This window comes from Meriones unguiculatus, chromosome 11, assembly GCF_030254825.1.
Source record: "Meriones unguiculatus strain TT.TT164.6M chromosome 11, Bangor_MerUng_6.1, whole genome shotgun sequence".
NCBI classification, from domain to species: domain Eukaryota; kingdom Metazoa; phylum Chordata; class Mammalia; order Rodentia; family Muridae; genus Meriones; species Meriones unguiculatus.
In genome coordinates this window covers 99375665-99394012 of record NC_083359.1, presented here as the reverse complement: position 1 = coordinate 99394012, position 18348 = coordinate 99375665, and the positions used below count along the sequence as shown (strand labels likewise).

The window sequence follows — 18348 nt, the reverse complement described above, 5'->3', positions numbered from 1 at the left end:
TGCACTTTCCTTACATCTGGAGAAGCAACCCCAGAGCTCCCCTGCAAGTAGGAAGGAGACACTTCACAGATCGCTATGGAGAAGAGTTCATTCGTCTGCTGAAATACACACTGTTCTCAGTGTATCTGACAATCTGAGTATTTTTGGGAAAGAAGATGCAGACAGGAGTTTTTTTAGAAAAAGTGAAAATAGTTTATCACTGTAATTTCTCAAATGTTCTCTTTATTCTTTCTAATGATACAATATTGTTTTAAACTTACCAAATAGCAGACTGCAACATGCAATATGATGTTTTTTTTTAGGATAGTTACCTTTCAATTATACTATAAGAATCACCCAGCAAAATTTATTGTTTTAAGAACAACAGCAAAAATTTCCATTTTGGAGGAAAACAGGTTTTGATATATTTCCAAACATACCCAAAAGCCTCTTTGTTGTTCAGGAATTTGAAAAAATTATATAAATAAAAAATTTTAGTGGAAAATTATGCTGAAGTCATCTTGTAAGCATGATATTGTACTTTAACAAAATATTAGAATTAAAATATTTAATGAATTTCCCCTCATTTAAAATACTTTAATGTATATTATTTACATTTAAACTCTTTAATTTTTTAATTTTTGCAAAATCTGCATGTTCAACAGAATATCAAAATTCTATGTCAAGGATTAGTGATTCATCTAAAGTAAAACAGAGTATGTATATAACTGGCAGTGAAGATAGAAAACGAATGTATCACACACACTAGAAACTTCTAAATGATTAAACTCTCAGAATTAATTCAGATGGAATATACTAATGCAGATAATTTATGAGGCATACAGTGCATACGTTTGCTTAAAGTCACTTTCCACATTAGAAATCTGTCCACATTGAAAATTGATTTATATTCTGTGTTACGATAAAATTATCAGAATTTAACTTTTAAAATGTCACTTTTTTGATTACTCCATCAGAGGCTTATTTTAAACCAACACAGAAAGAGCAAGGTGCTAAAAAGAAAAGAACAAAATAAAATAGAAACCATGAAAAACAAAAATGAACAACTTATCATATATAGTGACAATACTTAAAGCATTCTAGTCTTTCTTGCAAAGAGATGTGCCAAAGGCCAAAGCATTCTTAAAAGTTTTTTTTTTTTACTTTATTACACTTAATAATGATAGACTATTATATTTAAGATAAGAAGGAAGCATTTGGATCACATAAATTTCCAAGTGATATTTCCAAAACTGACTGCATTACTAGACAAATTCTTCAAATCAATTCACTGATCTTTTTTACTGAAGGATGCATTGGTTTGAAAATCAAAGACTTACGTCATCCAAAAAATCAATCAGTGAGGATGAGGAAGAAGAAAAGGAATCCTATTTAACGAATTCAGCAATAAAAAAAATAGAAAATATGGATGAAGCAATTTAATACAAACAAATAATAAATCAAAATTTTGTAAAACAATTGAAAGGCAAATGGCATTTGTTCAAATAAACAAATGAGAAAAGTAGTCACTGTTACCTTTGTCAACAAACTTAGGGATTACTTTCCAAAGAGTGATTCTTTTTCCCTTCCCCAAAGAAATGAAATTCAGCTACTATACCCAAAGTAGTAAAATGAAAGCTCATGGCAAATCATTGGTAATTAAATGAATGATACACCTTTGAAAATAACAACTAAAATAGGTCATTAGAATCTCTGCTTCTAATTCTTCCTGCTGGAATGTAAGAGTCTGAGCGGGAACCTGTCTCCTGAGGTCACTGCATGCTTCCAGTACTTAGAGCAGAGACTTGCATACAGAACCCAGGACTTCTAACTGCCGAATGAGGTGACACACAGTAACTTAGGTTTTCTGACATAAAACATACTCTGACATTATATTGATTTTTTTCAAGAAATATTTAAATAATAAGGTAAAGAATGACAAAGAGCTACAAAATCACTATTTCAGAGTACAGCTAACAGAGCGTAGGCTAACACTTCTATTGAAAAACATTCCTGCTGCATACATGAGCCAGTGGTGAGCTACAGTGAGTGCTCATGCTTTCACTTATTTTTACGTGTCTCAAAGCTTTACAGAAAAGAAAACTTTTTTCAAAAGTTGGGGTTTGCTCTGCATTCACTGTCTCTTGGGGGGTGAAATTGCCTCTAAGTCTAATAACAACTTTTGATTTCAGACTTTCTTAGATGTTTTTATTACATACAAATGTGGTCATACTTTCCGTAAGAATGCACACATATTCCTCCCTTACATGTTCTATTCACTTATTTATATGATTCTAGGTTCTCTTATGTGGCTGCAATAAAAGCTTCATTGCATGTAAATTTTAGATCCCATAGTGAGTTTTAAATTGACCCCAGAAGGTATTCAGAGCAGTTACTTACTTCAAATTGATCCAGAGCATCGGTAGGCGTATTCAAAAATGCCAAGAAAGAATGCTGTGAGTCTTGGTGCTCTATACCTAGAAGACAGCAGCAACTTTTTTTGAAGTAGCACAATTAAAACTAATTTTCATGGATAACCTCCCCTATCTCAATCTACTAAAGTGTTTTACAATAAACTACTATGTTTCGAGGCTGACTGCACTAACTCTATATAGTTAAAACCCAAAATACGTGAGTGTTTCCCAGACCCAACAGCCGAACTAGACTGGTTTCCAAGACAGTCCTCTGGGTCACTAGTTAGCACAATTCTTTTCAGTGGTTCTCAACCTGTGATTGTGACCCTTTTGGGAGTTGAAAAACCTTTCACTGGGTCAATATCAGATATCCTGCATGCCAGATATTTACATTATGATTCATAACAGCAGCAAATTCACAGTTACTAGTAGCAACAAAAATTAATTCCACAACATAAAGAACAGTATTAAAAGGTCACAAGGTTGAAAACCACTGACGTAATATATTATAATAAAATAAAATATAATCATTTTGGGAAATTTAAAAAATCTAACACTAGAAGCTGTTTTATAAACTTATTTACCACTTAAACAAGGTACCTCTTTTGAAATACATTTTCAAAATAAGCTTTTCAGCATTTATAAAACATAGTATTCACTTCATAAATGACAGAGTAATAAAATAAGTATCTTAATTTCATTTTTTCCCATTTTAGATATTATTTTACTGAATAATGGAGAATCCAAAATTCAGTTTTTCTCAGATGAGTTTTTCTCATATGCCTTTTGACTATGATAATAAGTTTAAATATATAATCTCAAAAAAATTCTCAAAACATAAAAATAATGATAAATACTAGGGAAGATAAAGCAAAATTAGCCTATCATATAATTTTTAAAAATTTAAAGTTTTACGTATTTGAGTGTTTTCCCTTCATGTCTGTCTGTGCACCATATGCATGCAGTATCTAAGGAGGCCAGAAGAGGGTGTCAGCACCCGGGGACTGGAGTTACAGAATGTTGTGAGCTACACTGTGGGTGCTTGAGCTTAAACCTGATCCCCTAGAAAAAGCAGCCAGGGCTTTGAACTTCTGAATCATCTCCCCAGCCCTACTCCACAGCTTTGAATTTTCTCTACTGAAGAGTTATCAACTGGCTTGTGTTTCTCCGCCCCTCTCCTAGCACAGGGCATCTATGTTTGCATGCATGCCCCTGCATGGGCATTTACAGGTCAGAGGTTGTTAGGTGTTTTCCTTTATTGCTCTCCATTCTGTCTTGTTCGGTTTTGAAACATGGTCTCCCAAAAAAACTAGAGCTCGCCATTTGGTTAGAATGGCTGTGAACTCCAGGGATTCAGTGAACTCCAGGGATTCTCACCGTCCCCCCCGCCACTGTCTTCCAGGGCCAAGATCATAGGTTTACCGCCCCTCAGAGATGGGAATAGGGGGAATTCAGTCCTCATGTTTGCAAAGTAAGCATTTTACACAGTGAATCATGCCCCCATCACTGATTTATGTGCTTCTCAACATTATTATTCTAATATATCATAGTTATCAAATAGGCAGTTCAGAAAGGTATTTAGTCAACGAATGTTTATCATGAGCCTATTACAAACAACTGAGGCGGCTAAAGGCTCTTGCGCCAAGCCTGACGAGCTGAGTTCAATTCCTAAGACCCACGGGGAAAGAGAACTAGATCCTGAAGGTTGTTCCCTGACCTCTACGTGTGCACCTTGGCACGCACCCCCCCCATGAATGGTTTTTACGAGAGCTTTGCCCTCATTTTGTAAACATATTGGATAGCACATTATATTATATCGTAACACAATGAAATTTTGGAATATTCTGAGTAAGAAAGCCTGTGTTTAACATGTTTTCATAAAGCACGGCACTATGGATATGAAAGCCTTTTATTTTTAAGTTTGGATGTAATCTAAAAATAATGCAGTCAATTTGATCTGCCACTTTTATTTGGCACAGGTATCATTCTAGCTGAATTGCTTTTAGGACCCTAAGATACTCATGTGTTAAATAGTTTTTCTTCCTTAATATACTTTGCCCTTGCTGTTCACAAGTTAAAAACAAGCATAATATGAGTTCCTATTCATATTTGCGCATTAAGAAATTCAATCAGCAACAACAAAGGTACCATCAAATACTGTAGGGCCATTCTGTTATTACTCTGTTCTCCGCAGTACAACTGATACAGAGACCCAACTGGCTTTATCCCTCTTTGTGCTACGGAGATGGGAAATGACAGAGAAACCCTTAGCCTAATACAAAGTCCATTAACTAACCCAGTAATTGATGGTGGCCTTTGTCAGAAAAATGGATTTTTGATTAATTGTATATAAAATGCCTCCTTAATAAAATAAGTCACATTCTGAATTTATTTTTACTAAATCATCTATCTTCCTTATAATGTCTACATTATGGAAAAACTGCATAAGAAATTAATGTCATGGGGTTATGACATGCTCTGAGCTAGTTCCATGTAAAAAGAAAAACAAAAGTTCTCAAGAAAATACTAATGAATTCTGGGACATCTCATAGGATAAGCAATGTAAGCACCAAACTGGAAAAAGATAATTCCTCACTACTAAAATTATTAATAAGGAGTTGGTCATCTTAAATATTTTATATTGTTTCCTTGTCAGTTCTTACTGTACCCACAAGATTTTGTACAGTGGAGGCACACAGAAAGTGCTAAAGAATGTAATCCCAGCACTTAGGGAGAGAGGATTCTGAATTCACGGACACCATGGGGCTACTCAGTTAGACCCTGTCTCAAAAGCAACCTCTTCCTTTTCAAGTTTCTTCACTAAGTTCTTATGCTAACATGCAGCACCACTGCTGAAGTGACTATATCATGACATGTGCGAACATTATAAATACATCACAAAATACTGTTAGCCCAATCACAAAAGTTACTCATGAAATACTTTATAACAGTTAAACAGTCAAATTTATGACCCTGAGCTACATTATTAAATTTAATAGTATTATGAAACCAAGGGTTAATTTTAGAATTTTTAGACTTTGTTCATATCTGTAACTAAAAATTCTTGATATGATGTATATTAACTTACACACATAATTCAGCCAGTCTGCATGTATGTGCACATGTATGTACATATGTGTACATGTATGTACGTGTGTTTGTGCATACACTCGCATGCGCCAATGTCTGTATGTATTCACGGATAGTGCATGTGTGGTTGCTAATGGGAAGAACTTTCCATCTATGCAGTAAGCTGGCTGTCATGCAATAAAGGACATTAAGAACACCAAGTCCTGACGCAAACACACATTCTCATACCCTTTTCAGATCTAAGCTCTTCAGTGTCCTTTATCAGCTGCTCAATTTCGGACAGCAGTTCCAAGTTCTTCTTCTCTGAATCTTTCAGTTTACTTAAATAAGTAGGAAAGGAAAACAGTCGTTAATTTTGTGTAGCTGGGCTTTTTTGGTTTAAATGTCTGTGATGCTAAATTAGAAGACTGTAAATTACTGCATGCAAGGCAATTATTGCCTGCCACCTGCTATTATGCAAACTGATAAAGCCAGCCGGGCTCATTCATTTCCGTAAAGAAAATGGCTGCCAGGGCTGGGGTGCAGCTCAGCCACAGAGGACTTGCCTGTCGCGTGTGAAGAAAGCACTGGCTCACTCCCAGTGGAGAGCGGTAAGCCCAGGACTGCTGCAGCACTGTGAGCACAGGAAGGAACAGAGAAGGGAGCCACATGGGCCCTACAGAGCAGTGGGCTGACCCTGAGCTGGATTAATACATTCAACAATATTATGAAAGCAAAGGTTAATTTCAGAATTCTGTTAGGCTTTGTCCATATGTCACCATGTAGCTAGCTCACACACGAGTTTATCTTTCAATCTGACCCAGTTCTGCTTTATGAGCAAATGTGTAAACCCCAATGTCCTTAGGAAAGGAAGAAAAAACCCCAAATTACAATACTGAAAATGACATTCAGTAGTTCCTTATGCAAGGTTTACTTCATTTCTCTTTCAATGCCTCATAAAGCATATTTAAGAGAAACACTTAATGTGTGCCTCTGCCATTTACAACAAAATGTTCAGAATTCAAGGAAAGTGTGCCTGCCCTTTGGTAGGAAATAATGGCTATACCTTAGGTCTTACGGCATCTCACCACTCAAAACTAAATTTGTAGCCTTGTGTTTCTTCTCACGCTTTTGCAAGTTTTGGTATTTTTGAGCCAGATGAATTTTTAAATTCAGAGTTTCATTTTAATGTAAACTCACTATTGTTGCACTGTGTTACCCACTAACTGATTTATTTATCTTTATTCACATCTATGTATGTGTGCCTGTATGAATTTATGTGTACCACATGCATGAAAATTCCCTGTGGAAGCCCAAATGTTTTGGATTCTATGTAACTAGAGATACAGGCAGTTGTGAGGTGCCTGATCTGGGTGCTAAAAATCAAATGTTGGTCCCTTACAAAACCTTTAAGAACTCCCAATTGCTGGGCCATCATTCAAATTGTGTGACTTATTTTTAAACCATCTCTATTTCTAATCCAATTTAAAAATTTCATTTTATCATATATGTATCTGAAATAGACTTTGCTTTACTACTGTGACAAGAATCCAGGTGAGAATGCTTACGAGCTAACTGCCCTGAAGAGGTGTCTGCTTATTTTTAAACAAATAAAGGAACCTGGAAAATAATCATAATTATTTTACCATTATAAGACTCAACATCTCAAACAAACAAATGCCCACAAAATTTAACATTAATGAAATGACCCATGGTAGAGGCTGTAATTTTCAGATGTTTGTATTTTGTTCTGGTGGTATAGTTGCATTCTATACACAATGTGAGAGAATTTTAGATTTAATAGAGTAAAATTTGAGTTACTTAAACTTTACAAGTAAGGAGAAAAATAAAGAATGGCATATCATTTAACACTAACAGCCCATAAGCCTGAAGAAAACAGGTCTGTAGAAGACTTTCACTAGAACTCTATCTTTTCCCTTTCAAATCTTCACATCTTTCTCTGGTCCCCACTTCACGTGTGTCTAGGTGTGTGTGTGCACACACGAAGGACAAAGGTCAACATCAGGCGTCTTCTTCAAAAGCTCTGCACCTGGCTTTTGGGGACAAAGCTTCTCACTGAATTTGGAGCTCACTGATCTATCTGATTAGGTGCCTAGCCAGGGGGGTTCTGGAATCCTCCTGTCTCTGCCTCTCCAGCCCTGGGATTACAGGCTGAGGCCATGGCTCCAACATGTTCTTATTTCAATGTGGGGCTCACATTTAGGTCTTTATGCTTATGAGGCAAGTTCTTTAAGGACCGAGCTCTCTCCCCAAGCCTGTTTATCACTTTTGCTGGGGGGTGGGGAGCAGGCAGAACTGGGGCCAGAACCCTGAGCATACCAGGCAAGCACTAGATTCTGAATCGTATTCCCAATCTTCTGGTCATCATTTTGTTGTTGTTGTTTAAAAATAAAAAACAAGAACATCAGTTAGGAACTAACCACGTAACTTCTGTCACAGTTTCCACCACTGTGAGGACTATCACGAGCCTTACCATTCTGTGATGATGTTGGACGCCTTCACTTTATTTAGCTCTTCCTGGATGGCCTGCTTAGCTCTTATTTCTGCATCCAGCGCTGATTGCAACTCTAGTCTAGCTGACATATCCAGTTTTGCAAAACGACGCATTTTCCAGGGCATATCCTACAGAATTATATGGTCATCTCTTAGATCCTATTTTATTCTTAACATTAAATTTCATAATACAAATCCATCTAGCAGCTATTTTATAAGCAATATTGCTGATAAATGAGTGGAACTGACACATAACTTATGAAAATGCATTTTTCATTAAATCCAGAAATAACAGTAAATATGCATGCATGGTCATAAATAATGGTTTTTCTTTTCACTTCCTCCAATAATGACTAGCTATACAATACCAGCTAACAGTAACATGTTATATTTTCTTCAACTAGAAAAAAGACCTATACTAAGTTATTTCTCATGAAAAGTTTTATAGCAGTCACTTATTATGTGCTTTCTGCTTGTTAAAGAGATGAGCCTCCATGTGAAATGCCAGAGCTTACTGTTGCGCGTGTCCCCAAACTGGAGTTTCTTAACGCTTCCAATTCTTCAGTCATTTTAGAAGCCAAGGCCTGAAGATAGCCTCGCGCATCTTTTTCATCACTCACCCTAGAATACACAGATGGACATCAAGTGCCAAGTAAAGCACAGGAAAAAATTCAGTGATGCACATAACTTAAAGCTTCACTAAGAACCGAGTGCCAAGGACTTAGAGAGATACTTAACGAACTCTTTTAAGACTGGTCACACTACTACTGCTACCTGTCAAGAGGTGGGAACACATTCCCTAACTCTGCAGTTATGTGCCAGGAAGCTGGCAGTGGGGCAGGAAAGCCCAAGTAATTACAGCTGATAAATCAGTAAATCATCCCAAACCACAAACAACGACCCTTTAGAGTTCACACTGGACAAACACAGAAAGTCTTCTTTCTGAAGACTACTAGGATTTCTCATTACCTAGATACATTTTATTTCACAAAACACATATACTTTCTTCACAGCTAACGTATACCAAATTTAGAAAATGTAAAATATGATATTCTGCAGAAATCAGGGTTATGCTATAACACCATCCCTGATTTCTAAAAATATTAAATAACAACAAAATAAAGGGTAAAGCTTAAAGAAATCCAAATTCAAGTTACTATCTTAAGATCACACAGCTGATAAAACCACTATGATTTTAAACTGAAAATTTGTTAAATCATAATTTTTTTAAAAAAGGTACAATGTCTGAGGAAAAAAACCTAAAGTCAGGCTCTAGCCTACACACATACATATACACTTTCTAAAAAAGCAAATGTCCTACTGTTGGAATTTCTAGTTATTTCAAACTGAATTACGGGCCAGTAAATAAATGAACCATGTTTCACTATGACATTTAAGTTTATTTTATTATGATTCATCACAGTTCTTAGTATTTAACATCTTATGATGGCAGTTATTTCACTGCAGTGTACAGATGATGACAGACCTTTTTTCCTTCTGAAAGACCGAATGTTTGAGGTGAGCCTTGCCAACATGGTAAAAGCTGAATTTAAAAATGAACAAATGAACTACTGAATGAATAAATGAAAAAAAATCCTTCCTTCCTTCCTTCATCAGGATTTCCCATTGTCGTAGTCACTGGAAAACAGAGTGTGGTCTAGGATCACAGGCTTTGGAAAAACAGCTTAGAAAGCAATTTTTCAGTCCCATCCTTTATTACTATTCATCACCATTGGAAATTTGGATAAATGTTAAAATGTTCCCTTTTAAATGTAAGCCCAAGTATGTGGATATGAATTAAACACTGATAAACTAACAGGTCTGTTTTTTGGAACACAAGTAAATTTCTACAATCTGGGCATATCTGTAAGCAAAAATTAGTTATCAGAAGAACTCTACAGTTAGATCAGTATAGATATATTTGAGTTATTAGAGTAAAGTTACTTAAAATATATTTTATTCACTTTTGATTTAAGAAGGGGGTTAGAAAACTATATAAAGAAAAACAAAACAAATTAAGCTGCTGTAACAGGAAATTAAAATCCTCAATAAATAATTAACTGGTTTGTATATATAAAATAACTAGCTTTTTTGACATAAAGGTTAAAATGGGCAGAGATTTAAAAAATATAAAAAGAAATATAAAAGTTGTTAGGAAATAAAAGTCTTCACTGGAATCCACTTATTCCACGTAGTGTAACGCATGCAAACTTTTATAAGCATGGTAGCAGCCATTTAGCAAATTAAGATGACAAAATTCATAGGCCAAATATTCCAAATTAGTCCTGAAAGTACAGGAAATAGTTTGTGAAGCTAAGCCCCAACAATTTAAGACTTTAAAAATGCTGTATGTGAACTGATATACTTACAAACAATACTGTCATCTTCTACATTTTTCTCATAAATATAGCAGAATTTATCTCAGAGAATATCAAAAGCAAGTGGGAACACTTCTTCAGTTCCTTAAAGGCTCACCTTTCCATTCTTAGAAAGCTTAACTTCATATTTCCACGGCGGATGAAGATGATGAAGGGTGCTAGGCACTCAGTAACACCAACCCTGTCATAGCCCATGGCCCCAGCGCAGAGTCTGCAAGAGCACTCACCACTGGATGATCTCTGTGATCTGGGCTTCCCAGTGGGCAACTGACTCCTTCTTGTCTGCTAGGTCTTTGACCTCTTCTTCCAAGTGCTGGTTGCGCAAGCTTAAGCTCTCATACAATGCAGTGAGCTGGAAGGGAGTTTGAAGGCATGAGTGGCTTTTAGGCACAGGACACTACAATACTTAACACCCGTTTTTCCATCTAATAATGTATAATCTTTCACTAAAAATGTTATTATTCCACACCACACTGAAGAACTTGGTAATAATGAGCTCTTTGAATTTTTCCACTTTCTTTGCTTTTCTCTAAGCTCTACATGAAATTGGTTCTAATTGTGACTATTCTTCAACAACTTGAGAACGATCACCCAATTCTGCAGGACAGATCTTTTTTTTTCTTCCTTCTTCCTCTCTCATCCTAACCCTCTTTTTCTGCAAATGTCCTGTTAACTTTTTAAAATTTATAAAGAATTACAAGCACACACAAAACTGGCTGTGAGCCCCCATGTGTGTGTCTAGAAATCAAAACCAGATTCCCTGAAGAACAGCCAGCACTCCCACCGGGGGATTCAGTGCCCTCTTCTGGCCTCTACTGGCACATGATGTACAGACAAACAGGCAGGTAGGCCAGCTATCTACATTGTGTAATAAAACTGAAGATCATAAAAATAAGAGGAAACTGTGTACAGATGAATATTAGTCCAACAGAATGTAGAAAATTAAATAATGTACTTAACGGTTATAAACAAATAAATACTGTAAGTGAATTCTCATGAGCCCAACACCCAACTTCAACAACTCCCATCTCTCAAGAGCAATCTTCTGTCACTTGTCCTCCAGGAAAAAAAAAATGCATTCTAATCATATAACTTTATCTGTAAAATATATTATTTTAAAATGAGGCTCTTTCATTTTAAATATAAACAATTTTAACTAAATTTGAGGCTGAGAAGATGGCTCAGTCAATAACTTTTTGCTGTGCATCATGAACACCTGTGTTCTGGGCCTCAGTACACATGTAAACAGGACAGGTGTGGCGGCATGCACACGGAACTTGTAACTCCAGCATAGGGTGATGTAAGGATCCTTGTTGCTCACTGGACATCCAGTCCAGCTGAAGCAGTGAGCACCATCCAACTTCAGCGAGAGACCTGAGCTTAAAAGGGGGTTGGGACGGGGAGAAAGATCTACTGAGGAACATACCCACTGTCAACCTCTAGCCTCTTGTACACGTGCACACACACTCAAACATTTCAAAGCAAACTTCCCACTGTTGAAATTTCTATTTCAACATGCTAAAGAAAAAAAAAAACAACACAACTAACTGTAGTCTGTCAGGCTAACTCATGGTCCACTGGGAATGTGGCGTGACTGATGTGCCTTAAGCATTTTATTTACAGGCTCTTTATGAAACTGAATGTTCGCGCCTTACAGTGGCGGTTGCTTCGTTTCGGGGTGGGAACGTGCCCTTTCTTTTTCTCTTGGGCTGCTTTCTTTCCTCTCTCCTGCTCGGAGCTCAGCTTTCAGTCTTTTACCCCCTGAGCACCGTGTGCCTTCTCTGGCTGCTTTTAGGATTCTAGTTGGTTCTGCTTTGGGTAGTTCCATGACTGAGCACCTTCATAGTTCCCAGCATTTAAAAATACATGGCTGTTTACACACACACACGCACACGCACACACAGACACACACACACACACACACACACACACACACACACACACACACACACAGGCTTTGGGTAATTTAGGCCATCAACTCTTCAGCTATTGTCTCTGTGACAGTCTCCCTCACCTCTCCATTTGGGAAAACATAGTTCCATGTTTGTTCTTTTCATCATGTCATGTCTCCCACAACTTTAGGCCCTCTTTTTTGTTTTGATTTAGTTTTTCTTTGGAGCTCTGTCCAAACCTAATCTTTGTTTTTTAGTTAGTTAGTTGTGTATTTACATGTTTCTAATACACTGGTAAAATTTTCTATTAAGTATTTTGGTAATTTAATTTTTCAAAATTCTATTTGATTATTATGTATAAAATAGTTGTTCAAATTCTTCACCACATCTCCTTTCTTGAACATATTATATATATAGCTATTTTAAAGTCAACTTACGAATTATTCCATGCTGTGAACTCTTACACTTATGTTTATACTGACTACCTTGTTTTACTACTCATTTTGTAATTCTGTTTGTGCTGTTTTATTCTCCTGCTGTTTTTTTCAGTGATTTGTTAGGGTTTGCTGCTATGCCTGGAAATTTTTTTTCATGTATGTCATGTATAAAAAAAATCTCATGATTTTTTTTCTGATCTCTGATGAATGGTCCCCACCTGCCATTAGTTGTTGTGTTTTATTTTTTCTTTCTTGTACTTTTTCAGAGATCCTAAGTCAGTCTTTTAAACATGTAATGTTGATAGAGACATTTTTTCTGAGAAAAGCTTTTCACAGAACTGTTTCTGTGATGAGAAATCATACTGTTTTTAATTTTTTATGTCATCTTGACTGGGATAAAGGAGCCCAAATATTCGGTCAATTCTTATTATAAATATGTCTATGTGGATACTCGGTGGTGAAACGGGTATTTGAGTAAGAGTGAGTAACAAAGATTATCCTCCATTATAGAGAGGCCCTCCAGGGAGAAGGGAGCTCTGATAGCTGTTTTCAAGGAGAAACTGCAGTTCTTTGATCCTGAGCTGATGAATGGACTAGAACAGCACCAGAAGTCCCTTGTCCTTAACATTGTCAACTGCAGCTCTTAGGATTTGTTAGCATATAACTTTAGTTAATTCATTATGATTAGTAAGTCCCTACATATACAGACACAGACACACAGACACACACACAAATGGATTGGCGATGGTGGTGCATGACTGTAATTAGTAACTCACGGCTAAATTCAGCTATAAAATAGTTCAAGGCCAGCGTGGGCTACATGAAACACTGTCTCAAAAGAAAAAGGTGGTGATGGTGAGAGGTATAAGAGGGCAAAATAACGGAAGAGACAAAACTAAGAGTAGGACACAAATCAAACACTGTTGAGCTGTCATATCCAACCATGGTGCATCACAACACCTGAGCAAAGTCCTGGGCCCGGTAGACGCTTGAGCCCCAGGGTAGTTCACTCTGACTGGACAGAGACACTAGAATGTATAATTAAAGAAGCAGGTTAGCTGGAGAATATCTGGCCACAATGGAATGGGTAAAACAAAAACCTGCCATATAAACGTGGAGAGCTGATAAGGACTGTAAATAACACAGTGACTATAAAGTGACAACCATGATAGAAAGCACAGTGCTTCACACCCAGCATGCACCTCCCCAAATGAGATCGAATCACTCACCTTATCAAGTTCACTTGTTAACTTTTTATTTTCTTCAGTTAATAATACTTTTTCCCGTTCATACTGTTGTTTGAACTCATTTTCAAATTCTTCCCTTTCACTTTGACTAACACAATTTAAAACAGAAAATCAAAAGAGAGAATTGAGTAAAAATTCAACTGAAAAAGTTATTTATATAACAGTTACATAGCAAACACAAAGAAATCAGATTGAACTATAGGTACAGTCACAAAGAACAGAGTATGGTGTTATGCACGGTCAGGCATGGAAAAACCTTTCCAAGACTCTACAGTGTGTCTGGCACGGTGGTGTGTGCCATTAGTCCCAGAATTCAGGAGGCCAAGTGATCTTGGTGTTGGAGGCCAGCCTGGTCTGCATAGTGGGTTCCAGGCCAGCCAGGGCTATACAGTGAGACTCTCTCTTTAAAAAATAAAATGCCCCAACAAATAAATTCTTGAGTTTTGTGAACAAGCCCTGCTTACAGAATTTATATTCAAGTGTGGGAGAATAAAAAAATTAGTAAATGAACTAATTTCAGATAAGCCTATAAAGAAAATAAAATTTGGTAATATCACAATTAATATTTGAGATGAAGTAACTAATAGAGAATGTACAATCAGGGAAAGTTGATGAATAAGCTACCAAAATGAAAGTGACAGTAACTGCCACCTCCTCCCTGCCCAGACAGGGAGAATGATAGCGTAAAAGCTCTACTTCCCGGTTGCTCAGTGACCACAGTCACTCCCAAGAACACTCAGAGGACCTTCCGAGTAAGGACTCCACAGTAGGACGGAGGCCACCATTCTCTGAGTGCCCTCTGAGTCTCCGAGTGATAGTAGAAACTGCTACAACAGAAGCGATTTCAGTGAAAATGACAGCATTCTGGCCGACTGCTTGCCTGCCACTTCACTGTTGCTGGACTGTCCCACACCCTAGCCCTTTACCCTGGAAACCGCGCTCAGGCACACTCCGTCTACAGACACTGCTGAGCTGTCATAGCCACCCACGCTGCATCACAACACCTGAGCAAAGTCCTGGGCCAGGTAGACGCTTGAGCCCCACTTGTTCACTCTGACTGGACAGAGACACTAGAAGGTGTAACTAAAGGAGCAGGTAGGCTGGCGAATATCTGGCCACAATGGAATTTCTTGTTCTCATCGCCAGACTATATCTGTATAATATATACAGCCACCATTATATTTCTAGTAGTTGCTCAATACTCCCAGCCCTTCTCTCTTCCTACAGCTAGACACTAACCTGCACAACAAATAACATAAAGCATATTTATGAAGTAAGACTGATTTATGACTGTTTAGAAGTAAACCATTCTAAACGCCTAAGAGAAAAGGGGGAAGCTGTTTCTGAAGACTGTGTTGTCGTGTTGAAAAATATACTTATGTCTATGGCAGTTAGAGGATGTTAGCACTAAAATAAAATTCTGTGCAGATCAATTCTGAGTAATTTTATATAATTGTTTTCAAGTGAATAAAAGACCTGAGTAATGGGTGACCCTAACATTTCCTATAATACTTGATTACTAAAGATAAATTATAAATTAAAAAAAATCCAGTCTGCAAGCAAATATGTATTATTTAAAGCCCCAAATGTCACTTTTAATTATATTAAGAAATCTTTCCTGACACAGGAGTAACTTTGAAAACAAAATTGGAAAAAATTGTAAAGAAGCTTTTCAGAAGAATATGTTCACTAATAAACTGAGTAAACTTTCATGTAAAGCCATTGTTTTTTAAATAGCATTAAGCAAACTAAGTCATATGTTAAAATGACAATAAGCGCACCATATTAGAATTGAAGGTCTGCCCCACCACCTAAGCAAAGCAAATGTTTCTGTGAGCCCCCCCTGTGCCACCACTGCAATTTACCTGTGCAGGGATGCCCACCCTTCCTCTAGAGAATGCAGCTTCTACTGGCGTCCTCTGCCTTCCTGTAAATCCCAGTGTTCCTCAGAATGCCATCTCAGGTGCTCACTTCCTCTCCAATATCCTCCTAGGGTATTTCAACCTCATCACCTGGCTCCAATTACTATCTACTACACCAGTAGAGCTTGGGATCTGTATTGGAAACTTGCCGGGGCTTTAAACTGATGACACATCCCACATCAGTGTCTCCTGAGCATTTCACATCAAAAGTCCCAACTCAACACAAAACCCAGACCTACCTTCCTAGCTAACTGCACCTGGGCTACTGACTCTACATTCTCTTCTTTTCTATACGTAAAATTACATTTGACTGAGTAAGGCTGAGCTCTTACACACACACACATACACACACACACACACACACACACACCACTACCACCACCAATGAGCACAGTGACTTGAGATACACCTTTCCAGCTACTATTTATGTCACTGCCTGCTTGTACAGTAACAACTTCAAGCACAATGTTACTTGCACACTGCCCCACTGGCTCTTCTTCAGGACTCCTGGGACCACTTTTCTATTGAGACTGTCATCACCAAAGTCATGCGATGTTAAACACAAATGTGCAGCTCTTTTCTTGGTCTAGACTTCCAACTGTCCTACACATTGACAGATTTGACATGCTCTCTTGATCAGGGTCCCCAAAACCCACACTTGCCTGGTTTTCTTGCTATCACTCTTCATTTACTTTGCTAGTTCTTCCTCACCTCCCAGTTTCTACAGACTGGAATGCCCCAGAGCTCAGTGTGAGGACATTCCTCTATCTGTGCTCACGCTCTGAATGATTGATCACATTCAGATGACAGCAGTAAACACCGGAGGTGGGAGTAACTCCCAGAGTTCTATGTATCCCCGCCCTGAAACTAGCTTACTTCACATACACACCTGAAATTCGCTTACAACGAGCACGCAAGACTCGCAAGGCCTGCTCAGGACTTTTGAGTAGATGGGCCCTCCTCAGTGTACAATGTTCTTACACACAATATAAATTTCACTCCTTATTTACTCTTTACTAGAAAGTAACCTCCTCCGTAAGATTTCTTCCAGCATCTCATTTCCTCTTCCCTGCTGTTCACAGAATTTAATCTTCCCACTACCAGCTATTTCCTCCTCTGTTTTTGTTCTTAGCACAGGACGTTATGTAATGTGTTCTACATCTCCCTTATTCTTTTTATTTTCTTTCACCTACTGAGAGAAGGTTCCATGAGGACAGAGACTTCTGCTCACTCCCATACCAAAGCACATACAATAGTACTTTACATTTGTCAAAAATGCACCAAACTGCAAAAATGTGGACTTCCAATAACACAGGACAAATGGCAACAGCATCTATTCAGTTGGCTGAAACCTAGAACCTCACTGCTACTGATAACTGCTTATGCTCCCTCTGATAGCCACTTCCCTCTGTCCTGCAGATTCTGTCTTTTCAGTAGAATCCCTCAATCTATCACAATTCCTTCCAACTTCAATACTATCTATGGAGTTATACCTCATTTTACAGCTGGATTTCTTTGGCTGCTTCTAAATCACTCTCTACAAGGTAGCAAGTGAACATTCCAAAATACAAGCACCATCACATAACTTTCCTTCAGTCCCTTAGGATACAGTGCAAAGGCCTTACCTTAAATCATGAATTTACCTGAAGTCTCATTTCTTACCACACCCATTTTTCCATGTGCAGATTAGCTACAGCAAGTAGTACATGTCTTCTGAATGTGAGACATTCCCTCTCCTTGAGGTCCAGCTCAGGCATACTTCTTGCTGGGCAGCTTGTGCGTACACAGTGTCCTTCCTGCATCTCTCTTATGCTGCTTCCACACTGCTCCCCCACCTTTTTCCAAGCTGCACTATAATTTTCTGCTTGACCATCTGATTGTCCCTGCTGAGACTTGCATATGCCTATTGCCTGCGTTTCCTAAGCTTGGTACACGACATACACTTAGTAGATATTTGCCAGATGAGAAAATAATTTGATTCTTACCTTTCTCTTCTGGTTTTTTCCAATTTGTCTTTTAGAACCATAATTTCTTTGTTGAGAGCAAGTTGTTGGCCTTCTGAGTCATGCAGCTCCTTCTTCAGGTTTTTAATCTCACTTGCGTGAATTCCTTCTCTTTTTGATATTTCTTCTTCATAAAAGATACTTTTCTTTTCCAAGTCAGTTTTCAGTTTAGTTATCTCTTGTTGATGTTCTATGCTGCAGATTCCTGGTGAGTAACTAATTTGTTTTTGCTATATACATGACAAAAGATTAAAGAAATAAAATAAGAGAACTGTTTTCTATCAGGGACTTTATATACATGCCATTTTAATATATGTTCTCACACAAAAATATATATGTAAGGCTATTATTTCTCTGCCATACATTGCAAATACTTTCCTCGGTTTATATGCTTTTATGGTCTGTGTCTCTGATATTTTGGAAAGCCTGCCTACTATGACCAGAAATTAATCTGAGCTTTTTGTTGGCATTTATATAATTCCTTTTTAACTTT

General features: G+C 37.5%; 1 protein-coding gene across 19 annotated transcripts in view; it reads right to left on the bottom strand.

Moving 5' to 3' along the window:
• The window catches only part of Cdc42bpa (CDC42 binding protein kinase alpha), a 205887-nt gene that overhangs the window by 47939 nt on the left and 139600 nt on the right, over nucleotides 1-18348 (bottom strand). For 8 of the 19 annotated variants that reach the window (XM_060364788.1, XM_060364787.1, XM_060364796.1 and 5 more), the window contains 8 exons: nucleotides 17838-18085; nucleotides 13913-14018; nucleotides 10582-10706; nucleotides 8492-8597; nucleotides 7957-8105; nucleotides 5712-5803; nucleotides 2380-2456; nucleotides 1320-1367 (listed from right to left, as the gene is read on the bottom strand). In XM_060364788.1, the coding sequence (XP_060220771.1) occupies nucleotides 1320-1367; nucleotides 2380-2456; nucleotides 5712-5803; nucleotides 7957-8105; nucleotides 8492-8597; nucleotides 10582-10706; nucleotides 13913-14018; nucleotides 17838-18085 (951 nt within the window). Of the gene's footprint in view, nucleotides 1-1319; nucleotides 1370-2379; nucleotides 2457-5711; nucleotides 5804-7956; nucleotides 8106-8491; nucleotides 8598-10581; nucleotides 10707-13912; nucleotides 14019-17837; nucleotides 18086-18348 lie in introns of all 19 variants that reach the window. The other 11 variants (XM_060364790.1, XM_060364798.1, XM_060364792.1 and 8 more) reach the window with 3 other exon arrangements.